The sequence below is a fragment of the Anneissia japonica genome, unplaced genomic scaffold (genome assembly GCF_011630105.1).
Source record: "Anneissia japonica isolate Jap-2015-1 unplaced genomic scaffold, ASM1163010v1 scaffold2576_len324117_cov159, whole genome shotgun sequence".
NCBI lineage: Eukaryota > Metazoa > Echinodermata > Crinoidea > Comatulida > Comatulidae > Anneissia > Anneissia japonica.
Genome location: NW_022727368.1, coordinates 267,726 through 292,936, shown reverse-complemented (window position 1 = coordinate 292,936; position 25,211 = coordinate 267,726). Strand labels below are relative to the sequence as shown.

Here is a 25,211-nt window from a genome sequence, read left to right as displayed (position 1 = left end):
AGTGAAGCATTTATGGGATTTTTTTGAGGACAGAAATATTCAAAAAACTGATTGTATTAGGTGATTGACTTGTTTGTAAAATAGGCAACCAATTACGAAAACAAGTATATGCCTATACATACTGTACTTGTTAAAAAAATAATCCTGCCTTACTGCACTGTATTTGCCAGAAAAAATATGAAAAATATATAAATATGCAGAATAAAAAGTTAACAATAGAAAAATTACTCAACAAAGTAATCAAAATTTCTAAATTCATTATTAGAAACTAAAAACATCAACTTCAGGACAAGTATTAACAAAATAATTATAATACAGTACTGTATTTTGTATATTGCATAGATATTTTTGTACTATTAAGAGCTGATGAAAATATTAGTTATAAAAACCATATCGTGTTGATAAATGGTTAACAAATCCATTCTTGCAAATTAGAAAAAGAAACATCCAAAATGTGTATATAGCGGCAACAGTGAATAGGAACATTAATATTGAAGACTAAATTACAAATAAAGAGATTTTTTTAATAAGAGAAATTTAATTATGGTACTTTCTTCTGACAAAAGAGTAATGTTGTTTAATAATTAATATTTTAATACATGACAAGCGCTACGAGGATCGGAAACGTTATATTTCCCCCTAGGGAAATATAACTTGGAAAAGTGACCGGTCTCTGACGTCACCAGATTACACCCACATTTGCGCCCGTAGTGAATGCTAGTCGAGCACTATGGAAGGCAATCACCGCCAAAAATACAATTTTAGACAATAAACGTGCTTTCTCAAACAAACAACGTAAATTTACAAATAAAAAATGTATTTTAAAAATCAACAACATACTTTTACAAACAAAAAACGTTCTTTTTAAAACAAACAAAGTATATTGCCAAACGATGTATGTTAACCGGTGAGCCCAACTAGGCCTTTTGGAAAAACTGCAATCGAAGTATTCCAACCCCTCACAGATTCGTCTTTGAGGAGTTTTGGCAGATCGATAACCACCCATGACTGGTCTTCTGTGTACAATTTGATTGGTACAAATAAAAAACTGGAATCATTAAATAATATTCTTGCTATTGCACACAAAAAGCATTCCCCTGCAAAACAATTATGTGTATAGATAGGGCTTAGATTACGCCGTACATAATGAAACTAATTAAAGATAGACAAACAACTTTTAATAGCCTCTAAAATCCTGATATTAAATATTAAAATTTGGAGTGGCTAGAAAATGTAGTATTTCCTGAGTAATGCTGAGAGATTGCCAGTGGGATGGGGCTCTAGGACTACAAGTGTTGATGTAGGTCTTGCTGTTGTAAGCCAAAGTTCCAGTTAAAATTGAGATTTCAAAGCTTTCTGCAACAGCCACTAAACCTGAAAATAGACTAAACCTGAAAATAGATATGTATAAGCCTTCCAGCAGTTAAACTGAGATGGCCGACTGACCCCAGATTTTAAAATGTCACTGTGTGTGGGCAACATGAGGTTTTTCCCCATTTATGTGAGGCAGATAGAGGGCATGCTGTTACTATCCCCTTTAAAAGGGCATTTAGGCGGGTTGGTGAACCAGGTTTTGCAAGAGTCTTATCTCAATAATCCAATTAAACATCAAAGAAGAATACCTCTACTTAAAGAGTCCTTATCACAGCAGGCATTGCTGTTTCTCAATGAATTACCCGTATAGTATTTAAAAACCAGGCTGAAAAATTTTAAAAACCTGTTGTTCAAAAATATTTGGGATTTTTATTACCTTAGCTATAATTTCAGGTAAAAATCATATTAGATATGCTTTTCAATTTTAAAAATCAATGACTTATGTTAGAAGTTACAACATGGTTTTTGATTTAATTGTGCTAGTCTTCTTATGAACTATTCACAACTAATGAGCTTTAATGTTAATCTTGTTACAACATTCCCTGAAGCAGTAATTAAGAGAGATAAGAAGAGATTGGCAAAACCTGGTTCAAAAATTGAAAATTTGGTAAATGGTGAAGATTCCTCATGGTAGAAAGTTTTATTCAAGGATGCCTGAGTTTGCTTTGCCTGATAAAATTAAGTTCTTAACTTTTTATTTCTTCAGGATAAAAAGAACCTTTTTATCCTGAAGGTTCTTTAAATATATTTTATTCTTTAAAAGCTGGAACTTTAGAAACATCTACTATAAGGAATATAGAGACAGGAAGGTTTTAATCAAGGATGCCTAACTTTGACATTGTGTTAACAATTAATTATTTCATTTTGTATTTTCCTAGGGTGGAGATACTACAAAAGCTACAATTAAGGTATGTTATTTAAACAAAGCTTTTAGTTTCATAGTTTGATACAGAGTATAACTACTATATTTATTATCTTTAATTAACACCAGTGGAGGTGTCTATACCAAAGTTAAATATTTTGTGATATCACAAAATATTACTGGGTTTAAATATAATATTTTTACTAAGATACATTTTTTTTTATTTGTTTCAGACCAATAGAATCACAAAGACATGGGTAGATGGTCGTTACATTTTAGTGTTTTCTATATCAAGAGATTGTGGAGATACTGAAATTGAAGGTAAGTTGTTGCTTTTTGATGTGCTACATTGGATTATAAATTTTCATTATGGTTCTCATCATAATCATATTGTCATCTCATACTTGTTGTTGGATTGTCATCGTCATCACCTTCATCAACAACAACCTTTTTTTTTTTTTATTCATTTTGACGTATAAAAAAATCTATATGGTAAAGTGAGTCGAGAGGTAGCAAAAGAAGTAAAAAATCCACTGTCGCCACATGAGGTAACCACTGTCGCCAACTTGATGTGCTCAACAAGCACCAAACACATGCAGACTTGGCAAAAATGGAAAAGACAGCAAAATTAATTAATTTTCATTCATTCATCATAATAATAAAAATAACAACAATAATAATAATAATGTATATTGTAATTATACTTATTTCAAAGCCTAAAGTCACAGTGATGTAACCTAGTGGCCGAAAGGAGTGACGAAATTTGGGCCGATCAAGACAACAATGTCCTAGGGGCAAGCCCCCGCGAAATTTTTGTGTTTTAGAAGCCCGAAAATAACATTTGAGGCGTTGTGGGCTATCATTTTTTTCTTTTTCTTTCTTTTTTTCTTTTTTTTTCCTCCCAAAAGGGGGACTGGGGCCGGGCCGGCCCCCTCCCCCTAAATCCGCCCCTGGGTACTTTGGAAGTTCTTGATTTTACTTGATAGATTATTGGACAATACGATTTGTTTTGGGCCACAGTAAAATTAATTTATTGAACGCATTCAAACTTGTACTGCATGATCGCTTTAAGCGCTGGCCAGCACAAGAGATTTGGGATCGCCCACTCCTAAAGGGTTTTATTTGTATGAGTTTTAAACTTTCCTAAAATATATATAATCTCAAGATAACACACCATCATCATGGGTCGGGAGGTAATTTCTTTTTATTTTCCCAATGTTGACACAACTTCACAAACTTGAGATTTTGGATGAATGTCGGTCGTATAAGACATTGATGTATGGTATAATCGCATAAAAGACCATCGGCTAAGGCCTGCTTGGCCAGCCCTGTGCCTAGGCCTATCCAAGCCAGAGTTGGTCTAGGCGACCCTGGGCTAGGCGTCTGCCTGTCATAGGCCTAAAATTGAAAAATACTTTCTTAAACATGTATTTTTAACTAATAGTCCTAGGCCTAATTAATATTAAATTTCAATGCATGTACAGAAAATGAGAATGATCTACAATCCCTACCTACACTAAATGGATTATACAGTAATTACCAATTTTGATGCCTTGGCATATCTTCAGAAATCACTGTTTTAAAATTACAAATTCATTCAAAACAAGATTAAAAAAAAAAATTGGGACGTCTCGATGGCCGGAAAAGGCTGGAATGGGAAAACTAGGCTTATTTTTTTTTTTTGGTCCAACTGCCCGATGAGCTTTGGTTGATGGGGGAAGTTTACTAAACCGATGGGGGCGAGAGGACTTAAGGACTTTTTATTTCAGGCCACGACAGGGCTTCGTCCTGGCCTTGGTTCAGACACCACCATCATACACTTTGGACCTCTTGCCAGAAAATTTCTGGCGCCACCGCTGGGTGGGTTATCTGGTCCTTTTATAAAATATACTCTTTTAAGTTCTTTAAGTTTTAATGCTGATTGTCATTTTCCATTTTAACATTGTATGACCTTCTCTGCTCACTGGGGAGTATAAGCATGTACAGTGGTGATGCCATTGGTGTGGCTGGGAATCGGCCCCTTGGTTCGGACACCCCATTGGACATGTCGGACCCCATGTCAGCATACTGTAATTCTGGAGCCATCGCTGTGCATGTTATGAGTGCCACTGATTCATTCCAAATCATTCACCTCCTACCAGGTTCCAATTTATGCTCCTGGGTGAAGGGAACCAAATGCAGATAAAGTGTACACATAATCAATCGTCATGCAAGTTTATGAACTGCAAAATATCACATTTTTATGTTATTTCTCTTTTAGTCACAGTTGAGTTTCAAAATTCTCATGGTTATCTCTCAGCCAACCAAAGGCCACTTCTTGATGTAAGTCTTAAAATGTATTTATTTAATTTTTGGATATATATTAATGTCATAGTCTAAAATATAAGTCTGTTTCCATGAAGAAAGAATATTATTGATATGTTGTTGAAATCGGTCTACTAGGACATTGATGCATCTTGCAATATCCATTTTAAGTTCTTTTTTATTTATTATTTTAATTATTTATTCAGGTACAAAGAAATTATACAAATGGCAGCCAAAGGCTGAAAAATGAATGTATTTACAAAATATAAGAATATTAAAAATATTATACTAAATTGCAACAAGAAAGGATAAATCAATTAAACTACATATAAATGAAATATCACATTAAAAATTTCTAGACTCAATTGTTATGAAAATATGATAAATACAGATAATATAAGTATATAAAAATTTGAATTATTTCTAATTATTAAATTATTTCTAACATTACAAAATCTAAAAATTAATAAAGTTAGGTACACGACAAATATTGCACATAACAACCACTCATTTATAATTACGACCCAACAACTATTAAAACCACCACTAGACGGGATTGAAAAATAAAAGTAAAAGTTAATGTTACCTGCTAAATAAGCAAATTTCAGTAATTAATGATGTTTAAAGCAAGTTAACATTGTAGGAATAGATGATTTTTTATCTTTGTTTAACATTCATGTTCATTGTTCTTAATACTATAATAGTTACTTTTGAATTGCATATTTGTGACATTCATTTTAGGCTCTTGTTATAAAATTCATGTTCATTTTTTTTGTAACTTTTGATTATTATATTTGCTGTCTGTATAATTATTTTTGCTGTATTTTTGAATCGGGGGTTTTTGGAAAACAGTGCTACAGTAGTCACTGAATAGTCCTACCCTGAGTAAGGAAAGGTTAAATCTGAATTTGAATCTTAAATAAATATGTGTTTATTGTAATACAATTTTTGTTATAGAATCAGCTATATATATAATATTTGCTGTTGCCTCTCCCATAATATTTATTATTTTTAAAGCCCTGTTCAACATTGATTTTACATTGCACTCTGAGCAAATAATGTTATTTTTTTTTAGTTTTATGCAGTGATGTGTGCAGCTTATACAATCTTGGCTTTCCTTTGGCTTCTCATGATGGCTTGTCAACGGAGAGATATGCTTCGAATTCAGTTCTGGATTTGTGGAGTTGTTCTATTAGGTAATGTTAATACTAGTTTCAGAGAGTATTATGTGTTTCCATAAACCTTTAGTCATGTGAAAAATATCAAATCACCATTATGGTATAGGCTAACACCAAATTCAAACCTTAGGTCATATTCATATTGGAATCAAAAATCATTTTCCATCATACAGAACCAGTGGTTTTACGAAATATTCCACTTTTATGTATTTTTAAACAATATGTGTCAAAGACAAGCCAAACCAGTCATTCGTTGCAAATCATGTTTCGGAGAAAATTGCCAAAACATGCTGGAATGTCAAATTTTTAAAAATACACTTTATTGCACTAAACTATCATTTCTATATTTATACATCATGTTGTGCTGCTATCTTCCCCATTTTCAATCAAAAAACTTTTTAAAGATTTGATAATAGTTTCTGCATGAGAAATGCCCGAAATCATAAACTTTGAAGGCTGATTTCTCATGTATTGTTCTTCAAACAGCAGCATATTTAAATGCTTATAACTTCATAAGGAAATGTTGGATATGAATGATTTTTTTTTCTATTTTATAGCCCTTATTCTACTCTTCAACCCTGTATTAAAAACGATTTTTGCTACGAGTGACTGTTTGGCTTTTCTTTGCCACATATTTATAGAGGAAGACCCTTCCTATCCTAGAAGTTTGGCTGAAATAGTGTGAAAGTCCGTTTATGAGGCTTAGAGAGTGGAATTGGTTTTAGTTGTGAGAAAAAAATCCTATGCTGTCACTGGATTTGAACCCAGGACCCTGAGATTAGATGGCAAGCATCCATTTTATACTTACATCCACAGTTTGTTTTCCTCATGGAGTGATGGATTATAGTAGTTACAGCCTTGTGGCATCACTCCTAAGAGGTAAACAAATCGTGGGTGGTAGGAAAAAATAGGTTTTGTACGACACAACAAGGAATGATCATTCCAATATATTATTGGACCTACTGTGTGGTTTAATTTTGTTGAGATGATACCATGGTAAAGGTAACTTTTTACTGTTCACCATTATTTTCATGCAGGTATGCCATGTGTGGAAAGTTGTATGTTGTCTGAAGATGTTTATAATAAATTATGCATCTATATTTTTTCCTTCTCAGTTAAATTATTTATACCATTGTTTATTGTGTTTGTTAATTACTTTAAGGTACTGGTCAGTGTTGAGCTGATAATGGTTAAAATATCATGAAATTAATTATTTGAATTGCTATCTCTGTATACAGCATTTGGGAAAAAACTTCAATATGCCTTTAAATGTCTTTCAAAATTGGCCATTCCACCTGCGATTCCAGAGATTACAGATAGTTTAACAAACAGTACATTTTAGAGCTGATACTGTATTCAAAATTAAATTGTAGGATTGAATGGGTAACTCTCAAAATAAGTCAACACGTATACTCGTGAACCATGTGTGTTGATTAATTCTGTAATTACCTGTCTTCGGTGATGCGTCAGGATTATTTATTGGAATGTTCCATTTTGCTACAGACAGATGAGATCTTTGGTACTGTACCCTGTTAGACGCTGTAGACGTACAGTACTGATAAGCCAAGGTAACTTGGCTTATCAGTACAGTACTGATAAGCCAAGTTACCTTGACTCTTATAAGGGATGGTGCCCATTTTGTTCTATATGGGAACTTTATACTAAACTGGTTTCTAAACCAGTTGCATGACATAATTCACTCATGTTCATCAAACACAATCACAAAGCAATTTTAAATTGCTTTGTTATTGTGATTGAGATTCGTTAACTCATCTCACTATTTGAGAGCGTAAACTTGACAGTGTATAGAATTTTAATTTATATACCAAATTTTATACAGGTCTTTTGGAGAAAGTATTATTTTACTCAAAATATCACCACATAAACTCAACTGGCTATGCATCTCCTGCGACTCTTGTGTTTGCTGAGTTGGTGTCCTGTCTAAAACGAACTGTTGCCAGGATGTTGATGATAATTATCAGCATGGGATTTGGAATCACTAAGTTAGTCATTCATAAACTTTGTGCTAAAATCTGCCCTGAAATTGGAGCCCACCTTTGGGACCAGAAAAAAGGGCCGCGCTAGCGGGTGTGGGTGTCCGAGGTGGGGGGGAGGGGTGGGGAGGACCTTTTTTGAGGACCAGGATCTGGGAATTTCCTCGTTTGGTGAAAAATCAAGTAAAGTACAATTCAAGTACAATTCAAGCATAACTTTTATTAAGCATACTTAATACGTTTGAGGGATTAAAAAATGTTTGTGAGCAGTGCCATCGTAAGTGCAAGCTGTTGTATGCTATTGCGATTGTATGGGTTGCAGTGGTGGCACAGGCTCTTCCCCGACAGGAGGACTCTTAACTTGCATGGTTTATTTTTTTTAAATAAAGAATCCCATATAACAAAATTTTATTCTTATTATTTTTTTTTGGATTAAATTTCTCAAGGGGGAGGGGGGAGGTTGGACCCCCGTCGGGGAATTTTCTTCCTGAAAATTTGGGGTGGTCCTGGGGTTGGGTCTTGACATATATACTACAGTAGCTTAGGGAATAGATTGAAGATTGTTATTTGGTTCTTAGAAAAAGTTTCGTCTTGAGTAGGGAAGTCTTGGAATTGGTGGGTGCATTACTAATTTATGAGCTTTAAAAACAACAGCCTCTTTGAACTCCTTTGAGATTTATCATAGAGCAGTGTTTATTGTTTAGGGGTTTTGTAGACACTATCAGCAAAGTGCTGTATTTAACCTGATGATCTGAATCTTTTTACTCTAATGTACTTATGATATAGGATTTTACCTTTGCTCCACCATCAACCCCCATCCCCCATTTCAAGACTTCTAGATACGCCACCTGTTTTTGATGGCAGTCTTTTGAAAATACAATATGAAGGAGCCACATAACCTGTCTGTATTATGCAATTGTAGTCAAGTTCTGAGAATGCTATAGAAAGTTCAGTAGAAGCCAAAGCATCCATTATTTTCTGAAAATAAGCTTCTATATTTCGATAGTGTGCGAAATAAATTGACAATGAATAATTATTTATAAGCCAGTCTCGGAGTTTCCAAGTCTCCTGCAACTTGCGGGAGTTCATGAGATATTGAGACAGCCTCTTTCACTGCCTCAAAAAGGAAAAAAACCTCCCAGAAACTAACCCATCTTCTGCAAATTCATTACTGTATATGAAATTAGTGCCTTCTCATAGTTAGGATAGGATAGCAAAATTACATACATGAGAAAGTGATGATGTCACAATTGACTTAAACAACAATAATTATTATGTTGTTATTATAATTCCATTGCATGTAGACCTCAGTTGCATCGTGTAATTGGCGTTGGATTCCTGTTTTTCCTGCTCAGCGCTATTGAAGCTTTTCTAGGTGTGCAAGGGGTAGGTGCTGAATGAATGCACTGCTATCGGCAGCATTTATTTTCAATACATTAAAAATACATCTGAAAATTGTTTTTAGTACACTACAGATGTGTAAAGAATCAAGTTTAATGTAAGGGATTTGAACTGAAAATGCCATTTACAACTGAGAAAGAGAACAAATAGATTCAATTTTATAGTATTAACTCTTCCAGGTGGTACAAAATATATCAATGAATTTCGTAATCAATACTTTAAACAAGTGTTAATATTTTTGTACTCCTTAACATTTTGGTAAGAATTTTGAAGCATTTAAACTTAAGTGAATAATTTGCGTTGATTTAATCAGAGGGACACATTTCAGTGTTTAAGAATGCATTTATGATTTAACCTTTTCAGAGTGTGCAACAGCAGCTAGTGGCTAGCATTCCTCTTGCAGTTTTGGATTTAGTTATTTGTCACTGGATATCCTTTTGAGAATGTTTTAATTGAAAAGATAAGCTATAAGCCTGTTTAACTCCAGTACTTACAACAATTTTGAATGAATTTGGAAATTTTCTAACACAAAAAATGAAGGTTTACAAAATTAAACTTTGAATTGGCCATTTTGTTGCTTTAGGAAAGTTATTCGCTTTTGATCCAAAAATCGAACGAAAGTCAATCAGTTTTGTTAATTAGCAGATAAATTAGTTAGAAAAATTCTCATGACTGTTGTATTGCGAAGGTTGGAAGAAAGCTAGTTGAAATTCAGTTTGCTTCACTAATTATGCATATGCATGAGATATCTGGGGTTGTTATGGAGATATCTGATAAGAGAAGAGGTTTGTTGACAATATGTTTACGCTCTTCCTCATCGCGAGTGAGCTAGCCGTGATAGAGAACCAATGGATTATTTGGTACTTTTACTACAGTAGGCTCACGTTTTATTAGCCCCATTTTATACAATTAGTAGAATTGAATATAGGAATATTGGTTGTCCTAAAAATAAATTGCCTCGTATCTTGGCCTACTGCCAGACTTCTAGTCTTGGGCTAAGACTTATGCCTAAGCCAGAAAGCCGGCTCCGGTCTAGGCTTCAGTCTGGCTTGGTCATACATTAAATTATGAGGCCCAGTCTTCTACGCATCATCTATATTTGTTTACTTTGATACGACATCCATTGAGAGAATATTTTGTATTCTTTTCTAGGAAATTTCGTCTAGGCCCTACCTGTATTAATAAATAATTATACCTAAGCCAAGGCTAGGCACTAGTGTACACTACATAAGATTATTAGGCCTAGGCCTAGTCCTAAATAGATTAAATTTAATCGCGCAGTGTGCAGAGATAAAGATAATACTGCTCTGCTGTAATTATTATGATGGTTGATGTGTTTGCAATATGTATTCAAGTTGTTTGATGTCATTTTCCCGCTTGCTCGGCCATGTTGTGAGAATGGATGATGGCCGGATACCAAAGGACCTCCTGTATGGAGAACTGGTACAAGGCAAACGCCCCACAGGCAGATCACAGCTCAGATTCAAAGATATTTGCAAGAGGGATTTGAAGGGCATGAAATTTGATATGAATACCAGGGAAACCTTGGCTTCTGAATGTTCGGCTTGGAGACAGGCCGTGAAACGAGGCCTTCCACATTTTGAAGAAACACTTGTACAACAAAATGAAGCAAAGAGACAAAGACAAAAGGCCCGGAACCAGGAAGCCGGATCAGTTACAGACCACATCTGCTCCCAGTGTGGAAGGGATTTTCACTCCCGAATCGGTTTATACAGTCATACTAGACGATGTTTCGGAAACACCATCCAGAGTGCGACTTCATAGTCTTTCAAGACTGAAGGATGCCATACAATTATCTTAGGAAATAAAATTATTTAATGTTTAATTTAAAGTTTCAATATTTACTAGCAACAAAATATTTTCCACTTTCAGAATTAGGACATACAGTAAATGTTACATAAGTTTCACTCTAGAATTGGAAAAAAATTAAATATATCATCAAGTACAGTACAGTATGATCATAATAATAATACATATTTTTTATGTTTGATTACATAACTTTAATCTAGCTTCAAATTGAGCAGGTCAAATTAAAAGAATTGTTTTTAAGATTATTTTTCTTGGGGAGAATAATTCCTGAACATCATAATTACATTGTCTGCTAAAAATTTCTGTCTTCAGATTCACTGGCACAGGAAAAATTGAGGACAATTATTTGTGAACTTCATAATTACAATTTAAATTGTGTGCTAATAATCAGATTCACTAGCACAGGGCTATCTTGGTCCCATATCTAGGCCTAAATTTTAATAAGCCTAGCTTAATAATATCAATAATAAATAAGACAGGGTAGGCCTAATAGTGTACCTACAGAATTATTAAGACAGTATGGGGTAGGCTACCTACAGAGTAGGCTAACAATAGCTATCGTTACTGACTGGCCCAGGCCTAAAACAGCATGGATGACCCTCTCTTATGGCTAGGGCCAAGTCCGGTTGTATTTTGTAAACTCGCCTATCAAGCAAAAATGTTGCATTATTAGCATTTAAAACTTTTACTGAAATCCTATATTTCAAAAGTACCACTATTATCACTATTTTCTTCTAGTTCCTTCTTTTGCATCTTTCTTTCTAGCTAGCTAGCTAGCTAGGCCCTCACACAGCTCAGAGGCCTGACAACTCGCTCGCGATTGTTTACACAAACCAACTTGTCGATGTCAAGAGTCATATGCTAAAGTATCAATTTCGCATATTTATTAGCTAAAAACCGGAAACACTTGGCGCTGTCACCCCCTTGGCCCTTCCATTTTCTGTTTCGTAAAACATGGTGTAACTATAGTAAATTATTTTTTTTAGATAAATTTTTTTATTCAAAGTGAATAACTATTGTGATGATCCAAAATGGCCAATTTAATTTCAAAATATATATTTTAAATATTTTTTTTATTTTCACTAAGGGACAATACAACTTTAAAATAGTGATGAGATAATAAAATCTTTTAGAAAAACCTATGAAGATTTTAATCCAATACCTTCTGATTACTATTTTGATACTCTAGCAACTGAGCTATGAGGCAAAATGATAGGCCAAGGTATTGCATAATGCATGCAATGTACCAAAGTACATGATTGATAACTCTGATATGGAGGTACACTGCTATCACCTTTATTCCAAGTAGAAGTGTATCTTATAATATCCAAGTTTGCTTTTAAAACTGTGAATTAGAATTAGTGATCATTTCAAAACTTAGAAGAATGGGTTGTATTTACAGGTCTAAGAAATTCCCTGCCAGTTTCCACTCCAATTTTTCACCTCCACTCCCAGCTTCCCTTCACAGCTGTATCAGCTATAAAAGCCAATGGCACGTGAAGTTAATAATGCCTATTGTTTCTTTTCGATTTAGAAAGTTACTCCACAAGTTTATTTTTGGTTCTGTGTCAATCATAGCATATTTCAAATTTGTCAAAAATAGTCCAGTATTCTATTAACATTATTTTTTTATGTTACATCCAAGTTATAAATACATTTGATGATCTATATAAAGAAATTGTCAACCTTAACAGTGAATCCACATATTTACCAATTTGAGAACTTTGAGACTACGTCGCAACGTTGCCCACCTTTGGTTTTACCGCCATTTTACAAATGCACTCATCTTCTACATCATTGCCGCCGTGATTTTTGCAGTGTGGACTACAGAACAACACGAAGTAGCTCTATGTGTAAGTGTAAGTACAAGACAATTTTTAAATCAATTTCAACACCTAATGCTCCTATAATTTTGGGCATACAAACAAATGTTGGTCAAACTTGGTCTGATATGTTGCTTACGTTTCAGACATATCTGTATGAAACAATGTGTTACAATCTTGGTTTAAAGGAAAAAGTATACCTGTATATTTGTTTTTTGCCACAAAGAAAAATAGATTTTCAAGATTTTGTGTTGGTTAGGCTTGGGAAACACAAAGTTTTTTCTTTTTTTCTTTTTTATTAATTGCTATAGTGCTCTTAATTTATCAAAAGTGTGAAAGCATTTCTGACAGAACATATGGCATATCTGACAGAACATATGGCATATCTGACAGAACATTGGCATATCTGACAGAACATATGGCATATCTGACAGAACATATGGCATATCTGACAGAACTTTAGGTTCTGTCAGACATGGTATTTTATTTTATGTGACAGAACAGTTTACAATGTGATTTGCTAAAATATGTGTGGGTATGAGTAATTCTCGTCATCCCAAAATTTAAAACAAATACATATGGCAAAAGAAAATTCGCCTATGCTGCTTCATCGCACGAATTGCCACTCTCTATCAAACTGTCTCCCTCTATTGATGTATTTAAGTAAAAACTGAAATCCCATCTTTTTAACTCTTTTTAGTCATCCCCACTTCTCATTTTAAATTTTTAAAATCTTTCTTTAGTTGTACTCTCTGCACTTGTGATTATTTATTTGAAATTAGCGCATTATAAATATTTTATTATTATTATATATGATAAGTCAGAACAGTTTACAATGTGATTTGCTTATAATGTGTAGGTATGAGTCAGAGAAGTTTACAATGTGATTTGCTTATAATGTGTAGGTATGAGTCAGCAGTTTAAAATAGAATATGTCTGATACTTAACTTATTTTCAGTGAACTTAAATTAATGTTTTAGTCTAAATATATATCTTTTCACTTTATAATCATCAATGATAGCAATATCAGTTTACATGTGAATATTGAATGAAGTAAAAACCTATTTGACCTTAATTTTCTAAAATTTCTGTAGGAATGGAACGACCTTTGGTTAGACGATGCTTACTGGCATATTCTCTTCTACATCTTCCTTGCGGTAATCATTATTCTCTGGCGTCCTACTGCTCACAACCAACGCTATGCATACTTGGCTCGCACTGATGCATTAAAGGATGAGGAGTCAAAGGAGCCAATGATTCCAGAATCGTTTGGTTAGTTTTATGTAAACAATTTTTTTAAATTCTAAATTTTAAATTTAAACTGAATATGCACCAAGTCAACTCGGTCCAAAGAAGTCAACTCTGCCCTAGTAAGTTTGACACCAAGGAAATTATTATTTTTTTTTTTTAAATGCTTAAAATTGGTAGAATGCCAGCATCAGTGTATTCTGCCGTGGATATTTCTACTTTATAAATCCCTGTTGATTGATTAATTGAAGTTCCTAGAATCCGTAATAAACTATAGAAATTGAACCATCAGTTTTGAAACAATAAACTGACAAAAATATGTACAAACTTCAGTGTGCATTCACTTGTTGCAAAGTGAATGCACATGCATTGAATATTTATGCTGCATTCACTAGAACTTGTGAAAACTGATCTCACAACTTGTAACATGCAGGAAAAGGAGAAGAGTGCATTCATTTCACAAACACTAAAATGGCATTTTGTTTTCCTATTCGGGATTTTGACAAGTGCCCTTACGTGGATGTGCTCTTTCGCCTAGACCTATCTTACTGTATGTAAAAAATGCTTGAATTAGGACTTCGTAAAGTGCATTCAGAACGTTATATACAGTGTAAATCATGAGGTTGCAAATAAAGCATACAAGAAACTACTGTCCAAGAAAAACTGTTTGTAGAATAAATTTTTTCAAAGCATGATTTTCTGTGGCAGTAAACATGGGGCTCATAAAAAGTAATAAAAAAATAATTTAGTCAGCAAAATATTTTTCTATACATCACGCTAATTTGCGCGCTGTGTTTGGATGAGCTAAATTGTTAATGAAAGCTCTTAAACTTGTGTTTTCCAAGATTAGACAAAGCTTTCAATGCTGACACTGCTTACTATGCTTTCTGGAAGTGCATTTCAGTCGCTGATGGTGGAGACGAAGAGTGAGCGCTCTTGATTTGTGCATTTGTTGCCTGAATTTCTGATTGTGTCCCCTGGGTACATGAGTGTGGATGGACATACCTGTGAAATGGATATCGACAAGCCCATTTTGCATCTTGTAAAGCATTCCAAGTTTTTGATGTGTTCTGTTTTCTAATGTGTTTCATTTCAATTCGTCAAGGAAGCAGGAAGCAGGTAACTGTACCTTCTTTGGAGTATTCTTTTTACAAAAACAAGTTACTTGGCGCTGCACATATTTTTTATAATGGAAAAATCCCATATACTTGAAGCATACTCTAGAAAAGCTCAAACTGTACTCTTGTAAGCAGTTACCTTCACATCTTCAGAGATTTCTCCTGATGACATTTTTGTTCTGTTTTCTAATGTGTTTCATTTCAATTCGTCAAGGAAGCAGGAAGCAGGTAACTACCTTCTTTGGAGTATTCTTTTTACAAAAACAAGTTACTTGGCGCTGCACATATTTTTTATAATGGAAAAATCCCATATACTTGAAGCATACTCTAGAAAAGCTCAAACTGTACTCTTGTAAGCAGTTACTTTCACATCTTCAGAGATTTCTCCTGATGACATTTTGGATTCTCTGAGCCTTGTTGATAGTGGCTTAGATATGGGTGTCCCAGCTGAGTGTGTTTGAGATTTGTACTCCGAGGCAAGGAAAAGAAGAGACTGGTAAGGGTGTACAACAAACAATCGTCTGCAAAAAGCCTGGTCTGTGAAGGTCTGTGACCTGCCCAACAACGTTGGGCAGGTTATTGATATAAAGTAGGAACCAGAGTGGCCCAAGGATCGTACATTGAGGCACACAGGATATTACTCTTGCTGAATCAGATGACTGGCCATTTATGGCAACTTGTTAGCTTCTACCGGAAAGGAAATTATTAACCCACGTGGCTATTTCCCCACTTAAACCATAGTATTCTAATTTTGATATGACTGCGATGGGGGCGAAATGAGAGAACTTATCAAATGCTTTGGAAAAATCGAGCACTGCTGCATCTACAAGGTTGCTTTTGTCCAATTCCCCACTAATATCTGGTATGGATAGTAGCTAGTGTCCTCCCAATGGAAATTTTTTACTAGTAAATTTGTCCATATAGAACCAGCTAAGCATGCGCAACATGAGGTATTGAAGTTCAATGGCTTAAAAAAACAATACATAATCATATCCTAGACTTGGACGGGAATGATGTTCGTTTACTGAAAGGAGCCAAATTTAGACTACATAGGGCTGATAAGTGCTTTTTTAAATTTTACCAACACGATTTTTACTAGTTGATTAGTTATTTTTACTGGGGAAATGCTAGTAAAGTATATGATTAATTTACCTTGATTGGTACTAAATTGGCCAACAGGTCTAACACTAATGATGACCAGATTTTGCCGACAGGTAATATAAATACAGATGACTGTCAAGTAAATGCAGATATTTCATCTGACAATGAAGATATTTACATTAATAATAGTAATTTACATTTTCTTAATAATAATTATAAAAGACAACAACAACAGCACAAACAACAGTAATGATAATAAATTTATTTTTGAAGAATTAACTGCCGATTAGGTATATAGTCAAATTTTGAAAATTCCCAATAAAAAATCTCCTGGTTTATGATGAAATTTGTACAAAATTGCTAAAAATTGCTGCTCCTGTCATATGCTATTCTCTGGTTTTTATTTGTAACTTGTCTTTGATTACATCAGTTTTTCCAAATGAATGGAAAGCAGCAAAGATAACACCAATACATAAGACTGGAGACAAATCTAAGACTGAAAATTATTGCCCTATTTCTTTATTATGCATTGTATCTAAGATTATTGAGCGTGCTGTTCACAATCAACTATATTTGTATTTTATGTCTCACTATTTATTAAATCCCAGTCAATCCGGTTTTAGAAAAAAATCATTCAACTACTACCACACTTTTAGATTTTATTTTAAATAATATGGATGAGGGATATGTCATTGCTGCCTTGTTCCTTGATCTTAAGAAAGCTTTTGATACCATTGATCATAATCAACTTCTTATTAAACTGGAGGAGCAAGGCTTCAGTGGCAGTGAACTGTCTTAATTTACTTCCTACTTAAGAGATAGAAAACAAACAGTTAAGATAGGAAGTAGCATTTCTCGTTTTAAGTCAATTAATATAGGTGTACAGTACCACAAGGCTCAATTTTGGGCCCTTTGTTATTAATTATTTATGTAAATAGCCTTCCACAATGTGAAGCCTGTAAAACTGTTATGTATGCAGGTGATACTACTTTGCTTTTTCTTTCACTTGATCCTGTTTCTCTCCATAAAAGATTAAGACATTAACATACATAATATTTAAAAAATGACTTTATAACAATAACTTAACATTAAATATTAATAAAACCAAGTTTATGCTTTTTGGTACACCTACTTCCTACTTAAGAGATAGAAAACAAACAGTTAAGATAGGAAGTAGCATTTCTCGTTTTAAGTCAATTAATATAGGTGTACAGTACCACAAGGCTCAATTTTGGGCCCTTTGTTATTAATTATTTATGTAAATAGCCTTCCACAATGTGAAGCCTGTAAAACTGTTATGTATGCAGGTGATACTACTTTGCTTTTTCATTCACTTGATCCTGTTTCTCTCCATAAAAGATTAACATTAACTTACATAATATTTAAAAAATGACTTTATAACAATAACTTAACATTAAATATTAATAAAACCAAGTTTATGCTTTTTGGTACACCTATGAAACTTGATAGATTTAGCAAAACGTTAATGTATGATAACCATTGAAAAAGATGATCAATTGAAATATCTTGGTATTGTTTTTGATAGCCGTTTGAATTGGAATCATCATATTGAGTATCTTTCTTAAAAAATTGCAAAACATTGTGGTATTATTCACTGTGTTAAAGTTTAATTACCAAATTCTGCTCTCAAAATGATTGGTGAGGCTCTAATAATGCCTCATTTCGATTATTGTAGTCAAATTTGGACAAACTGTAATAACACTCTTATGTCAAAGATGCAAAAGCAGCAAAATCGATTTGCATATTATCAGTCGATTAGAACTCCAGTGGATGATATGATGATTACTCTTCATTGGCTTATACTAAATGATCGATGGACAAACCAGATTATACTTACAGAACAGTGTTCAAATGTTTAAATGGTAATGCCCCTGAATTTCTGTCTTCTAAATTCACCTTCACCCACTCACTGAATGGATACCACCTGGTTAAAGAAAGCTTAAATAAATATGTAATAAATATGTTACAATAAGGATAGGAATGGTAATTTATTACAATTTCCAAGTTGCAAACATGCAAACTTTAACTCTATTTTTTCTCCAAAAGTGAAAATTTCAAGCTACATTGTTTTGCCACAGAATGGCCATGTAGCAGTGTGAAAAAGTAGTTGTTAAACACAGCAAGCAAGCTAAATTTATTGGTTAAACATAAATAATGTAATCTTATATTATGTTCTAGCCTTTTCCCATTTAAATTAAAATATTTTTCATAAAATGTTAAGATTGGTATGAATAAACACCTCCACAGCTGAAAGAGTATCTTAAAAGTAATCAGAATGTCTTGGGTATGAATCTTGATGGGGAAAATATCTTCTTCATTTTTAGAGGGGACGAAGTTGCGAAATATCAACCGCCCTGATAATTCAGTTTCCACAAAGTTTGAAGGTGACCTGAAGTGGGTTGAAGATAGTATTCCAGCGTCTGTAGCAAATACGTAAGTACATTTCAAATAATTAGGATTAAGATAATATTCCATGGTCTTTAGCAGTTACGTAAGTACATTTTAAATAATTAAGATATTAAATATTCCTGGGTCTATAGCAGATACTTAAGTGCATTTTAAATAATTAAGATAATTAAGATATTAAATATTTCAGGGTCTGTAGAAGACATGTAAGTAAATTTCAAATAATTAAGATATTAAATATTCAAGGGTCTGTAGCAGATATGTAAGTAAATTTCAAATAATTAAGAATAATTAAGATAAATAATATATAAAATATTCGAGGGTTTGTTGCAGATATGCAAGTACATTTTAGATAATTAAAATAATTAATTTTGTATATTTTTATATTGTATCTGAATAAATTAATAATATACCAGCTCATGTAGCAGATATGTAAGTAAATTTCAAATAATTTCAGGTTTGGTTTTGTAGCGGATGTCAAGTCATTATGGAATTAAAATTAATTTTTTTTTTTTTGAGGCAGCAGTATATATTTAAATAGGAATATTTTGCATTTTATTACTATATTATAATATCAATTGTAACCAGTACAGGGGTCCCAATTTTGAACAAGCGAATGGCGTGACGACTGTAAGCTCTTAGGAACCCAAGCTCCGACCGAACCCCCACTCAAAATGGTCTTCCTACTAGCACTTTAAACCCGACCCTTCACAGTGGCATAACACCTGTGTGCTTTCGGGGGCTAACACCCATGTTTGAAGAAGTATTGTCCCATGCTAAATACCAAAAAAATCATCAAAATATTCTTTGAAATTAACTTGCCCATTTTGAAGTAACATAAAAGTTATCAACTTGATAGAAATTTGTGTATTTAAAAAATGTCTACCCATCAGTTTACAGCAAAAAATGATAGAGACACTTCCAGTCACTGGAATTTTATAGGTGATCCGCTACTCGAGCTGATCACCTATTGTTATTGTACTGGATCATCATCTTTTTTTTAATTATTATTTCTTTCTCCCCATTTCTTGTTCGTACGATATCTCAAAATTGCTATGAGCTACACACATGGCCACTTCATCAGTGTAAACATTTTTTAAATTCAATAATTTCTATGCACAAGTTAATAATAATTTGTATGCTATTGCAATATAAGCAAGTTTATTTAAGAATTACTTTTTATTGATTTTTTGACATTAGCAAGGGACAATACATCTTTAACAATAAGGTAAATTTGTTTAAATTTTCAATCATCCATTGTGCCTCGGCTGGTGCATTTCACCCACCCCAGAATCCACCTTCGGCCTTAAACATCTATAAATAAAGGAATTAAATACAGTAAATAATTACCCATCTTAGTAGGCCTATTAATAAATATAAAAACATTATACAAAATATGTTAAAATGGATTAAAACAATTTATATAGGCCTACTAATAATTTGGATATTTTGATGATAAAGGCCTACTATCAATTTGACCATAAAGAAGGGTCATTTGATTCAAATTGGCCTAATCTTATTTTCTTATTTCAGAGAGTAGCATAACTTGTGGTACCGAGTGACACTTGAAAATTAGTTTGTTTTGGAGTAGAACCATGATATCGTGCTTTCCTCTTTCTTGACTTTCTTTTCTTCTCTTATTTATATAAATTCTGTAATTTACTGTACTCGCCACTAGCCACTTCTGGGTTTTTAAACACATCTAATTTTTTTTGCTGTGCCTGGTGATACCTTCGGGATTTATTCTGGGACAGTGGGTATTACAGAAAAAAACAAGAAAATATCTTAAAAGTTATACATGTAGGACATGGGTCATTTGAAGTTACAGGACATGGGTCATTTTAAAGTTACAGTACATGGATTATTTTAAGTTACAGGACATAGGTTATTTTAAGTTACAGGACATGGGTTATTTTAAGTTACAGGACATAGGTTATTTTACGTTACAGGACATGGGTTATTTTAAGTTACAGTACATGGGTTATTTTAAGTTACAGGACATGGATATTTTAAGTTACAGGACATGGGTTATTTTAAGTTACAGTACATGGGTTATTTTAAGTTACAGGACATGGGTTATTTTAAGTTACAGGACATGGGTTATTTTAAGTTACAGGACATGGGTTATTTTAAGTTACAGGACATAGGTTATTTTAAGTTACAGGACATGGGTTATTTTAAGTTATAACATAGAGGGCGCTTACATGAAGCGGTAACAGACTCAAACAGCTCCGTCAGAGATTTTAAAAAAACTGCGATTTTTCCCCTCGTAATGACTAATAGTTCAAACTGACTCAAGGAATAACTACAATTAATACTTTAAAAGGCTCATCAAGCTTTAAAATTGACAGAAAATCAAAAATGGGTAAGAAAAAACCTGTAACTAATGTATCACCACCAACATCCCCGGAAAACAAACCGGAAACTGACGCACCCGACGATCCCATGACCACTATGACCGAGTTGAAGCGGGAATTTCAGTCGATGCAAAAACGGGACGGTGAACTACACGTCAAGATCGATCAAATAATCCTAAACCAAACTGCTATACTGGAAAGGATAAACTCAATTGAACTGAAATACAGTGAAATTGAGAATAGTCTTACCTTTACTACGGAGAAAATCCACTCATTTGAAACGATAATCGACGAGTTTGAAACCAAAATCACTAATGTGACGGAATCGACTAGGAGTGATCGTAACCGGCTGTCAATACTTGAAGGGGAAATCCTAAAAATGGAACGATATTCGAGATCCTTTAATTTGAGATTTGGAGGAATACCTGAACGAAACGATGAGGATCCTATGAAAACGGTACGTGATATAATAAACCATAAACTGAACTTACCTACGACAATAATAGAAAATGCACACCGAACTGGTAGACAGGCGATGGGAAAACCGAGACACATAATCGCTAAATTTATTCATCGGCCACAAAGACGAGAGGTGCTAATACGTGCAAAATCAGTTCTACGATCGTCGGATATGTTTGTTACCGAAGATCTACCACAGGCGGACGTGATAAAGAAAAGGAGTCTCAAAATTATCATGGACCAGGCATACAAGGAGGGCAAAAGACAGGTGTTTAAAAACGGTAATCTCTATATCAGCGGTAAGCTATACAGTGGTTTATCGGTCAGCGGATCGTAATACTATTCCCGTTCCGCATACCGCATAACTTGACCGCATACCATGATACCTCTGAAATAATACGATGATTAGTGAGTTAACAAATAGTTACCTTTGAATTGCCATAGGCCTGCGTTAGGTGAATTTATCACTTGCAACTCATTGAAATGATATTTGTGTTTATTATTAATTGAATATCGTAATCCTACAATCTTAACTATTCATTAAATCTCCTGACAGAGTTAGCGACGGAACGTGTTAAGTAGTAGCACCGTCTTGACTTATTTGCATTGTAATTTTATCATTTATCTTTCTTTCCTTTACCTATTGTATTAAATGTCTTTTGTTACACAATTTAATAATGATGATGACAGCTTCGGTATAATTGTACCAAATTATACCGAAAATAACTATATGGATATTGATGATTTCAAAAGCAAACATTGCGATGACTTGGGCGACTCCGGTTATTTTTCAATCTTTAAACATATAATTCTTTTACAGAATCTTTTACAGCACTGATTGATCGCTGTTTTCCTTTCAAAAAAATCAGATTAAAGACCGATAGAGTAAGATCACCCTGGATGACAAATGGTATCGAAAAGTCACTAAACACTAAAGAAAAACTGTATATTAAATATAAAAAACATCCAACAAATGCGAATAAATTAAAGTATAAGAATTACAAAAACAGGCTAACAACAATTATTAGACAAAGAAAGATTAATTACTACAAAGACGATTTTGAAAAACGAAAAAACAACATAAAAAAAACATGGAACGCTATTAATGCCATTTTGGGAAGAAACAAAACATCGAGCCTCCCAGAACGAATGAAATTAAATTCTCAGTCATTCGAAGCACCCTCTGATAAGGCGGAAGCATTCAATTCCTATTATATTACAGGGGTTTATTTAAGAGCCGGCGGCCGGCGCATTCGATCGGCTACTACGATGTTTTCGCCGGCTACTTCAATCAATGCTGTACAAAAATTAATACAAAAACCACCAATATAAATAGCGCAACAGGCCTGTAAAGAACCTTATTTACCGACATGAAGTTAATTTGCAATAGTATGCACTCATTTCGATGTTCATTTCTGTTGAAAGTTCGTTAAAATGTCTACTAATTTTCAGACTCCATGTTTGACTTTCATGAACTCGCGGCGTAAACAAAGTTAAAGTTCAAAGTTCGACAGTCGCGTCTGGGTGAGTCCATCAAAGAAGCCACGCCTCCAAATCACATGTTAGCCAATAAGATAATAGAAATTTCTCCTCCACCACGTGGTGGTGACGATATACATCACCCAAACTCTTTTTTCCGTACATTGGGCTTCCGGGTTTTCTTACCGCCGAGAAGAAAAAGCAGATCGTCATTTTAAAATTAATTTGTGTATGATCGACTATGAACCTTTTATTTTCATTTCATTTTTGTTTTACTAGCCCTCTTTGTAATGACATAGATATTTCGGAAATGATAAATAATATAAAAAAAACCAACACTGGCTCAAATTCGTTTACACTCAGTCAGGGGCGGAGGTGGTGACGATATACATCACTCAAACTCTTTTTTCCGTACAGTAACATTGGGCTTCCGGGTTTTCTTACCGCCGAGAAGAAAAAGCAGATCGTCATTTTAAAATTAATTTGTGTATGACTATGAACCTTTTATTTTCATTTCACTTTGTGATGACATAGATATTTCGGAAAAGATAAATAATATAAAAAAAACCAACACTGGCTCAAATTCATTTACACTCAGTCAGGGGCGGAGGTAGCAAGCCGAACCAATTAGAATGCTGTTTACATTCACAATTTCAGAGTCATAGAAAGTACAATGATTAAAACGACAGAGCAAGCCAAAATCGTCTCAATTCACATCACATGAAATATTTTTTTCCCAATGTGGTATCCATTCCTTTTTAATGTCTACGTAAATTTTAGAACTATTTTTTGCTCTCCTTAGATGTTTCCTTCAACGCAGATCTACTGTAGGGCATAGGCCTATATGGTGAATCCCCACAAATTTCAACATGTTTGTGAAAAGTAAACAACTTCATCAATATAAAAATTGTATTTTCAATTTATTTTGGTGGATTTTATTAAATTAAAAGGAATGTATTTCAATTATTGAATCAATATTCTGACCTTAAATTCCGATGTTGCTCGAAAAATTCGTAAATTCTAGGCATATTCTAACCTGCTCAGTAAGTATACTAATCAAGGAGGTTCTGATCATCACTACATGTGATTGCACATGTGCAACCACTGTGCAGTGTATACTAAGAAGTTCAAATGGGAAACTTTTCCGTCCCATATGACATACCACGATGTTCAGTGATCATCAATCAATGTGTTTGAATCGATATTAGGCCTACAGGAAAATAATTTGTTAATAAAACATTGATAAACATTGTCCATTTTGTAGGATGCTTGAATACCATACAATTGTGGAATATCATATGAGTGAGTACATGTGTGTAAACTTGTCTCTTTCTTATCTGTGCCTGGCTGGGAGCAGCCAGCTAAGTCATGGTCCTAGCAACTGAGGTAGGCTGCAGGCTTATGGCGCCTAAGTCTGCCTAGGCCTAAATACTGTAGCCTACACAGTGGCTGTAGGCCAATCTAACCTAGGCCTAAACTCACGATACGATATTTTCAGCTATTGTATGATATTCCTCTCATGAATTAAATTTAGGCTTTTTGAGATTCGCGAAAGTTTAATGTCGCGAAAACGGCCGGAATTATCAATTCGCAAAAGTTTCTGGTTTACAGTATCTATTTAGGCTAGGTCTATGTATGAAGAATATGTAAAAATATCAACTTTTTTACAGCTTAGTAAATAATTCTGAAAACTGTTTATAAAAAAATGATGTATTAATGCCATCAAATGGGCTTAAAAACTCTAAAACCCTGGAATGCAATGGCGCTTCGCCCCACGAAAAAACAACATAAAAAAAACATGGAACGCTATTAATGCCATTTTGGGAAGAAACAAAACATCGAGCCTCCCAGAACGAATGAAATTAAATTCTCAGTCATTCGAAGCACCCTCTGATAAGGCGGAAGCATTCAATTCCTATTATATTAACATAGGCGAAGAAATGGCCGAAAAAGCAAATAAAATATATCAAGACACAAATCCTATGGATTATATGAATAAAAATAGTGTTCAAAATTCCATGTTTTTTACTCCTTTAACTGAGTATGATATTAAAAAATATCTATCGAATTTAAACTCAAACAAATCGCCTGGTCTTGACGATATTGATGCAAAATTTTTAAAAATGAGTTCAGATATATTAGCTATACCTCTAACTTATATGATTAACTTATCACTCACAACTGGAATTTTCCCGGAGAAGCTTAAACTTGCAAAAACTATACCAATTTTCAAAAGTGGAGCAAGGGATGACATGT

At 33.8% G+C, this 25,211-nt stretch overlaps 1 protein-coding gene across 1 annotated transcript in view; it reads left to right on the top strand.

Annotated features, from left to right (window-relative positions):
• LOC117113701 (transmembrane protein 87A-like) overlaps nucleotides 1-25,211 on the top strand; it is a 49,685-nt gene that overhangs the window by 21,916 nt on the left and 2,558 nt on the right. The window contains exons 7-16 of the mRNA XM_033257122.1: nucleotides 2,253-2,282; nucleotides 2,470-2,557; nucleotides 4,497-4,558; nucleotides 5,616-5,736; nucleotides 7,559-7,721; nucleotides 9,017-9,098; nucleotides 9,477-9,542; nucleotides 12,647-12,796; nucleotides 13,861-14,038; nucleotides 18,579-18,687. Coding sequence (XP_033113013.1) covers nucleotides 2,253-2,282; nucleotides 2,470-2,557; nucleotides 4,497-4,558; nucleotides 5,616-5,736; nucleotides 7,559-7,721; nucleotides 9,017-9,098; nucleotides 9,477-9,542; nucleotides 12,647-12,796; nucleotides 13,861-14,038; nucleotides 18,579-18,687 — 1,049 coding nt within the window. The remainder of the gene's footprint in view (nucleotides 1-2,252; nucleotides 2,283-2,469; nucleotides 2,558-4,496; nucleotides 4,559-5,615; nucleotides 5,737-7,558; nucleotides 7,722-9,016; nucleotides 9,099-9,476; nucleotides 9,543-12,646; nucleotides 12,797-13,860; nucleotides 14,039-18,578; nucleotides 18,688-25,211) is intronic.